This window comes from Orcinus orca, chromosome 9 (genome assembly GCF_937001465.1).
Source record: "Orcinus orca chromosome 9, mOrcOrc1.1, whole genome shotgun sequence".
Classification (NCBI taxonomy): Eukaryota; Metazoa; Chordata; class Mammalia; order Artiodactyla; family Delphinidae; genus Orcinus; species Orcinus orca.
Genome location: NC_064567.1, coordinates 46,861,042 through 46,869,692, shown reverse-complemented (window position 1 = coordinate 46,869,692; position 8,651 = coordinate 46,861,042). Strand labels below are relative to the sequence as shown.

At 48.1% G+C, this 8,651-nt stretch overlaps 1 protein-coding gene across 2 annotated transcripts in view; it reads left to right on the top strand.

The window, feature by feature from the left end:
• Positions 1 to 7,287: 7,287 nt before the first annotated feature.
• CHN2 (chimerin 2) overlaps positions 7,288 to 8,651 on the top strand; it is a 334,133-nt gene continuing 332,769 nt past the window's right edge. Inside the window, exon 1 of one of the 2 annotated variants that reach the window (XM_033420595.2) lies at positions 7,288 to 7,983. In XM_033420595.2, the coding sequence (XP_033276486.1) occupies positions 7,935 to 7,983 (49 nt within the window). In that variant the 5' untranslated portion in view covers positions 7,288 to 7,934. The remainder of the gene's footprint in view (positions 7,984 to 8,651) is intronic. The other variant, XM_004265678.4, reaches the window with a different exon arrangement.

Here is an 8,651-nt window from a genome sequence, read left to right as displayed (position 1 = left end):
CTTCCAGCAACTGGAAGCTGGATAGGATGGAGTTTTTTTGTTTTTTTAAAAATTTATTTATTTATTTTTGCGTTGGGTCTTCATTGCTGTGCGCAGGCTTTCTCTGGTTGCTGTGAGCAGGGCTACTTTTCTTTGCGGTGCGCGGGCTTCTCATTGCGGTGGCTTCTCTTGTTGTGCAGCACGGGCTCTAGGTGCGTGGGCTTCAGTAGTTGTGGCAAACAGGCTCAGTAGTTGTGGCTCGCGGGCTCTAGAGTGCAGGCTCAGTAGCTGTGGCGCACAGGCTTAGTTGCTCCGTGGCATGTGGGATCTTCCCGGACCAGGGCTTGAACCCATGTCCCCTGCATTGGCAGGCGGATTCTTAACCACTGCACCACCAGGGAAGCCCTAGGATGGAGTTTTTGATTAGGAGCATTTGTGGTTCCCTGAAATCCCCTCACTTGGGCAAATGCCTTAGTATCCCCGACACTATGCCCGTCCCTGCCCAGGCCCTTGGAGTCAGATCCCAAGCTCATCCTGTGAACTGTCCAGAGCCCGGCCTGTGCAAAGGTGTGTGTTTCAGGCAAGGAAAATGATAGTATCCTTCTGGGTTCAAATAGAGAAACACCAGTGCTTAAAGCAAAGAAAATGTAAAGACTTCATTTCTCACCTGAGCAAAGCCTCAAACAGGAAAGTGTTTACCAAAAAAGCAGAAAGAAACTTCAAACAGAAACTAAAAAGTCAATTTTCTTTTCATGTGTTCTGAAAAGAATCAGCCAAAGCGGGGTTCAAATTGATGCCTGTAACCGTGATAAATTATGTACCCTCTCTCACTTTTGGTTTTCTTAACCAAATAAAGTGAGGATGCTAATACGTACCACTAGGTTTGTAGTTCATTTTAAGATGTAAGTTTTTTGGCCTCAGTTTCCCCAAATGGAAAATGGAGCTCACGACTTCAGACTTCAGGATTGTTGTGAATATAGGTTAACATGTACAGCATGGTCCTGGCGCACAATAAATGCTTATTATGTGGAAGGTGATTTTTCTGTATCACTAGTGGCAGGGAACGTCCTGAGTGGTGATAAAAGTAGCAGCAATAGTAGTCGTCAGCAAATATGAGTTTTCTCCCCTTTTTTCTTATGGGGTCAGATTTAACAGAGTTTATGTAATCTGCCTACCTTCTTACCCTGAACCCTACTTTCAAATTCTACCAGGATTCTTATCCAAAGAGGCTGGTGGGAAAATGTCTCAGTGTGAGGCATTGCCATCTTGTGTAGGGTGTGTGTGTGTGTGTGTGTGTGTGAGAGAGAGAGAGAGGGAGAGAGAGGACTTGAGTAAAACTTTTAATATTATACATGCCACTCCCTGGAGATTCTGAAACACTCTCCACCTAGCAAAGTCACCCTCTCTCCAGCTGGACATAAATATTACTGAGTACTAAAATAACGTTGCATACACTAATATCATTGCCTTTTACCTAAGAATAAGAGAAGTTAAGCTCCTTGTCCAAGGTTACCACATGATATGTAGCAGAATCAGGGTTTGAACTCTGATTTATCTCCAGAGCCCAGGCCTCTCTCACCTGTCTTAATGTAATCTCACACAAGTGATGGAACATAGGAGTGGTAGGTAGAGATGAAAATTACTTTTGCCTCAGACCATTATTCTTCCAGACTACTCTGGAGAGATAGGTGTAAGCACACTGTGCTTTGCTCTGAGGAATAGACACCCAGAACTCCTAACTGGGCTTCTATGTGGTAGACGCTGCATTACATCTGTTGTTTCATTTGGGCTTCACAAACTCTGAAGTAAGTACTGTTCACCCCATTTTAAAGATCAGGAGACTGAGATGCAGTAACTTGCTGAAGGTCTCACAGCTAATAAATGACAAACTAAGATTGAAATCTGGGTCTGTCTGACTGCATAGATACACATTCAACTTTTCCAGAATCATTTCATACCTTGTTTTACAAACAAATCTGGAATATTTGCAAAAGGCTAAAATATGTTTTCTTATATCAGAAAGTTGGCCCAGATATTGTGTCTGTTAGCTTTCTTCCAATGCCCACTTACCCTCCCTCCTTAAAAAAAAAAAAAAAAAAAAAAATTTGTTTCTGTTTTGTTGTTGAATCTGTAGCTGCCACAGGGAATGAAATGAGAATATTGATTCAGAACTTTTCTGGGAGGTGAGGGCACAGAACATTTAGAGTACAGTATCCTGCTTCGTTCTCTGAGCTGACAAGCTAAAACTGAATGAGGAAATGCCAATTATCTAGAAACAGACTTTAAGGCTTAATTTTGGATGTTTTGTTAAAAAAAAATGCTGAAAATAAAGTTGCCACCAGCATAGGTAATACCTATAATTCCCAATTTGTAGCTTAAAACCTTGTCCCAGCTAAAATGTAAATGTTCCAGGGAGGAGGAGAGGCATCATACTGTAGGATGCCCCAGGGCAAGAATGTAGCTTTCCTCTTATCTTTCTTCCCAGCATACTTTCTTCCTAGCAATACTCCCTGACACATGGTGAGTGCTCAGTAAACATCACTGAGTGAAGTGGTGAATGCATAAATGAGTGAAAAGTTAGAGAACAAATCCCTCTGATACTTTTATGAAAGCAAACTTCGATAATGAAAGCATAAAGCCAGAGGTACCCCAGAAGACATGAAAAACAAACTCACTGTACACATTTGCCCAGAGTAGGCTTAGAGCTCTCTTCAGTTTAGTTTATCCTAGATTTCTCTTTGGACATAGAGTGTAGAAAAGATTTTTGTTATCTAAAATGTCAGGGAACAAAGCCAGAGGTGAACTGTGGAAGAATGCATATTCAATGAGTTTTTGAACTCTTATCACTGAATTTCTGAACTCTGATTTTTTTTTTCCTTTAGAAAGAAAGAAAAGCCTTCATTTCTCTTTTTCTCTCTCAATACCTCTGTCTCTCTCTTCCTCCCCACTTCTCTCTCAAGTCAAAGAGGTTGTAGCTGACAGCCATGCCATAAGTGTGTGCCTGATCTCCCAAGTTAAGTGGCAAACAGGGAAACTCGGTGTTACCCCGACCCCTCCGCATCTCAGATTCAGGAACACTTGTGCTTGCGGCATGTCGCCACTAGGGGTCCCCAGCGGCAGGCGGTGTGAACTGGGACTTGGGTAGCCGAGGCGGCCTCCTTTGTCTGCACCCCAGGTGTGGACTCCTTTTGTTCAGAGGCTGGGCTGCTACCTGCGGCGTCTGAGCTGTCTGCTCCAGTCACCCAGCCCTGGGCTGCCTGCGCACCTCTTCGGAGGACGTGCACTGTTTCTCAGCTTCTGCCTTTAGTTACACCTGACGTTACCCCGGAAGAGCCAGTGTTTTCTCTTTAACAGGACTAGGTATCTTTGCATTAGAAACACGGCTTAAACTGCAAAGGGAAATATTTCTCACTACAACAGAGTATATCTATGTTGAGAAATTAATGGCAAAAGGACCCCTTTTCTATAGTAGAGTATTTGCCATAAAATATTTAAAACTAGTTGACAAATAGACCCACTCTTCTCCCGAAAGATGGCCCCTGGATTAATCTTGAAAGTCAGGAATGTTTCATTCTATGCTTAGCACGGAGAAGAGGAATGACCTTCACAAACACCCCCAAGTGCCTGAAATGTGGGAGCTCAGCTCCAGCCACAACAGCCGCATGTACCCTTCGGTGTTTTCACGTCTGCCTTTAAACTTCAAAGGAAGGAACAGTAAAGCAAAAATAAACAAATTACAGTAACAGAAGAGCGCCTCTGTAAACAATAAATTACAGGAGTTGTAACAGCTGGTGATGGGAGTGGGGGTGGGGAATGCAAACATTTGCTCCATGGAAATTTATTCTTGTTTTCACCATCTTAGTTTTTCTTGTTCACAGCAAAATAGTGGGTCCTTAACATGCCCGTCAACTTTTTTGTGCTCCAGATGCGTCACTCATCACCTAGTTGCTCAGTGGTCACAGCTACTGATGTGAAAATTAATTGGTGTACATGAGAACCATTCATGGATTCATTTGTTCCTTGGTTTACTCACTTATTCCACAGATATCCACTGAGCACCTATTGTGTGTAAAGCATGGTAGAGACTACAAAGGCCGGCCAGACAAGGATCCTACCCCCCAGGAAGCTTTTAATAAAGTAGGGAGGTCAAATATGTTCCACAATTGCGACCAAAGCAAGACAGAGCATCTGCCATTTGAGAGGTGCAGAGAAAAGACTATAGGAATTCAACAGAAGGAGAGCCGATTTCTGGCTTGGGGTTCAGGGACGATTCCCCAAGAAGGTACATTCTTCTTGAACCTTCACGGTCTGTAGGAGGTCCAGCAGGGAGGGATGGGAAAAGGCCAGTGCTGGCAGCCCCAGGGGTTAGGGGGCGAGGTGAGGCAGGGTTACGTTTGTGACAGGGACAACAGGAAATATGTTTGGAAAGGGAAGGTGGGAAGGCTTTAAATGCTAAGCTAAGCATGAATGCTAAGTTAAAACAAAATGGTAATTTTTAAGCCTAAATAGACTAAGTTATCAAGACTCCTTTCATCCCATAAGTACTTTACTCTTTGAAGAAAGAAGGTAGAAATATCTTTAAAAAATCCCTACTTCTCAAACAGACTTAAGATCTTTGTAGCACCAATATTCCCGTTTTTACCAGCAGATAGGCATTACCTAGAAATAAGGCCGTACATGAGTGAATAAAGTATATGAATGAATTTTCTTATTGCTTCATTTAGAGGAATGCTTTGGAAGGTCCACAGACAGGTTCCTGAGCCTACTGAGGAGGAGGTTAGCATCTTGTTTCCTCTACCTTCTGCTAATATATTGATATTAAACATTTTTGCAAGTGGCAGCGAGCCATTAAGCCTCTGAAACTATGTTGATGGTGAGCGATCATGCCTGCTGAGTTTTCTCTGTTGGTTATGACTTTAACAATCCAAGTTATTGATTAACTTTCAGATTTTAGTACTGAACCTAGAGCTTTCCTTTTGTTCTTCAAAATAATGGACTTCAGAGTTTCCGTCCATCTCCTACCAATTAGCTAAGCCTCTCCAGTCATCCCGTTTCTACTCAGCAAGCGTATTTGTTGGTCTTGTATTCTTCTGACCTCTGGACCCAGTGGAAAAAAAATTATTTTCCATCTTATTCTGCTTTTGTACACAGGGTGCCTTGGGGTGATGCCTTCACAGCAAGTGTCCCTCTGTCCCTTCATCTGTCAACTGGGAATAAAAAAATAATCTACTTCACAGGGCCATGCTTTACTTTCTCTAACTAAGGACTGTAAAGCTCTATGAGGGTAGATATCATCATCCAAACTGCAGAAATAGAATTTGACATCCCTTTGTGAGACTTCTGAGTGATGAAACCTGTTGGCATACTTCTTGATTTGGGACAAGAAAGATACAAACCTTGGGCCGAAGATGAGCATTTCCCCTGGTAGAACAGGTCACTGCTGATTAGTTATCTCCAGTTATCTCCAGATGCAGTGGAGAAAGCAAAAGTTGTTCAAATCATAGATTCCATCTTTCAAGTAAAAAATTTACAATCACTTATGGAGCACAAACTGTATACCAGGTACACTGTGACTTTACACATCTCATGTCATTTAATTTTCACCACGCCCTACATTATCAGGAGTTTGGTTGGGGGTGGAGAAACTGAACCTCAGCAAATGTGAGTAATTTGCTCAAGGTCCCACAGCTAATAAGTGGGAGAACCAGAGTTTGAATCCAGGTGTAGTCTCCTTCAAAGCCCAGAGGGAGACAGCCCTACTAGGTGACATAGCCAAGTCAGACAGTCCACCAGCTAAAGATCTGGAGGGATACATTAAGCTGCATCAAGGCTGCATTACACAAAGAAGAAGAAGAATGGAAGGGGGGCGGAGTGGAGGTGCTTGGGTCTCCGTATACCAGGCTGGGATGTTTCAAGTTCCATGTAGATGAGTGTCAGGAGGACTCAGTCTAATGTGACTGGAGAGTGCTCCAGAGCCCTCAACGATTCTGCAAGCTGCATTAAAAACAAAACAAGGGCTTCCCTGGTGGCGCAGTGGTTGAGAGTCCGCCTGCCGATGCAGGGGACACGAGTTCGTGCCCCGGTCCGGGAAGATCCCACATGCTGCGGAGCGGCTGGGCCCGTGAGCCATGGCCGTTGAGCCTGCACGTCCGGAGCCTGTGCTCCTCAACGGGAGAGGCCACAACAGTGAGAGGCCCGCGTACCGCAAAAAAAAAAAAAAAGAGCCTTATTGGGAGCATACACCGGGATGGCATCCTGGAGGGAATTTTAAAAAAAAAAGTTTAAATCAACTAGAAAATGTGACATGGGTGCATACTGTGATTATTCAACATTTATTCACTGTGTGTTAGGTGCTTTGTTGAGGTGGACCCCCTAGGATTGGCTGCTGTTCCTGTGTCACTCCTGATAATTTTTAAATTGACTATGTCCTTTTAACCATGTTTTTAAAAATTGAACAACCACAATGTGAACAATTTCCACTTTGCTACATAATGAGAGGACTTTCATTCCTTTAATGTTTGCTTTTTCCTTTGAACTAACAATTTCTGTTCAAATTTCACAGTTTTCTGTGGCTTCAGGAATGAAAGAACCGATTACCCTGCTGGGAGCGTGAAATAGACTTAAAAAACCTGCATGATATTTCCTCCCAGTGAAATTAATTTAGGTTTAAATACTGGAGTAAAGTACACACCTTGTGCCAGAGTCTCTTTCTCTCACACACCTGAGTAGTTCCTTATCCAGAAAGGGCACAATTGGACCTGCTGCTAAGTCTTAAGTCTTTTGTGAAGATCCTTTGCAAGACTGCAGTGTGAGAACCTCTTTTTCTTTGACACCCGGCTTTGTGTGGGCCTGATGGCATATCTGGAACGTCTCTATTTCTTTGAAGGCCCATCTCAAAAGCCCAGTGGACCCGGACTGTCCATGGCTGGGGTACTTAAGAGCAGCCGGATTGGCTTGCCGGGTGTTTTGAGGGTATTTTAGGAAACGCACCTTCTTGCAGGGCAGGAATCCTCAGCTCCAGAGCGACAAAGGACAATTTGGAGGGGAGTGCAAGGAGCGCTCCATAGCCGCTCTGGCATCCCAGGCCCCCTTACGCCTAGCATCGTGTCCTTAGTGACCCCGCCTTCGCCCTCTGGATCGCACCCCGGCTGTCTCGCTGCTCCCTAGTCCGGCTGGGCGTCGCGAGTCCCGCCACCTTCCCCCACGCCCCACACCCGGTCGCCCTCAAACCTTTGGAGCCGCGCTGCGCACCGCAGCTATGCTCGCCCCGCGCCCCCCAGCGGCTTCCCCGGCACCTCGGGGTCCGGCTCCCCGGGCCAGTGTCGCCCCGCCCTGCAGCCCACAGCCTCCCCCTCCAGCCCCCGTCGCAGGAGCTGTCAAGCCCGCGGCAGCTGAACCAGCCCCCGAGCTCCCGCGTCTCCTCTCCTTCCTTTGTGTGCGCGCGAGCGGAGTTGGGGAGGAGGGAGAAGGGGGAGGTCGCTCTGTCTGTCTGTCTCCCGCCGCCTTTGCCCGGGCAGCTTGAAGTGCCGCCGGGGAGGCGGGAGCCGGGGGGGAGGGTGCGGGGAGCCGGCGGGGCGTCTCGGGGCCGCCCGGGCGCCCTGGTCCCAGCCGCGCGCTGGGGAGCGCGCACCGCAGCAGGGGCTCAGCTGGAGGCACGATTCGTCTGCTCCGGCCGCCCCTCGGCCTCCCTCCGCTCCCACCTACCCTCGACACTCGCAGAAAAGCGTGCGAAGGCGCCGAGAGTGACGGAAACCACAAATAAATAGCGGCGGCAGCAGCGCGTCATCTGGCGGAGCAGGAAGTGCAGGCAGAGTCCGGAGGCTGGTGCTTTCTGCGCGTCCCCAGGACTTTGCCATGGGCTGGGGGCCGCGGAGGCTGCGAGCTGCCGGGTCAGGACAGCGGCGGCGGCGTCCGCACCGCGGCTGAGCGAGCAGCGTCGCGCGGGGCGCGCGGAGATGGCAGCGTCCAGCAACTCCAGCCTGTCCGGCTCCTCGGTGTCCTCCGGTGAGTTTCAGCCCGTCGGGCGCGATTGCCCCACTGGGTCTGTCGCCCGCTGCCCTCGCCCCGCACTCTGGGATGGAGAAAGCCTACCTGTGGCCGTCTTGCCCGCTCTCCCGGGGTGAGGGCAGGCGGCCGGTGTGACACTTGTTTGGCTGGCCAGCACCCTCGGTGCCCACAGCACCTCCGCGCCTGGCATCTGACAGCGCAGAGGTGGGGGAGCGGGGCGCCCTTAGTGTGCAGACGCGGGAGTACTGGAGATTTGGGGAGCAGCAGGCGAGAAGCGAACCGGGTAGGGGCGGGCTCGCACTTTCTGGCGCCGCTGGAACCCGGGCTGGCGGGGCGGGGAAGGTTAGGGTGACGCTGGGCGCCCCGACCCGCTGGCTCTGGGGTGCCCGCTCCGCGGGATGTCCGCATTCAAGGCAGTGGAGAGCAAACCCTCGCTTCTCGCAGACTTGATTTTCTTTGTTTGTTTCAGAAATTAGCTCCGTGGAGACCCACGCTTGGGGTATGGGTTTGAGATAGAGGTGATTCTCTTTCTGGTTCTGATCGAAGCGAGTTAGGGGACGCGAGGTCGAGCCAGCCTTTGACAATTTGCCCGTTTGCAAGTGTGTGTGTGTGTGTGTGTGTGTGATTTTCCTCTGTGGCCTCTTGGAATATGTTCTGTGATTTTA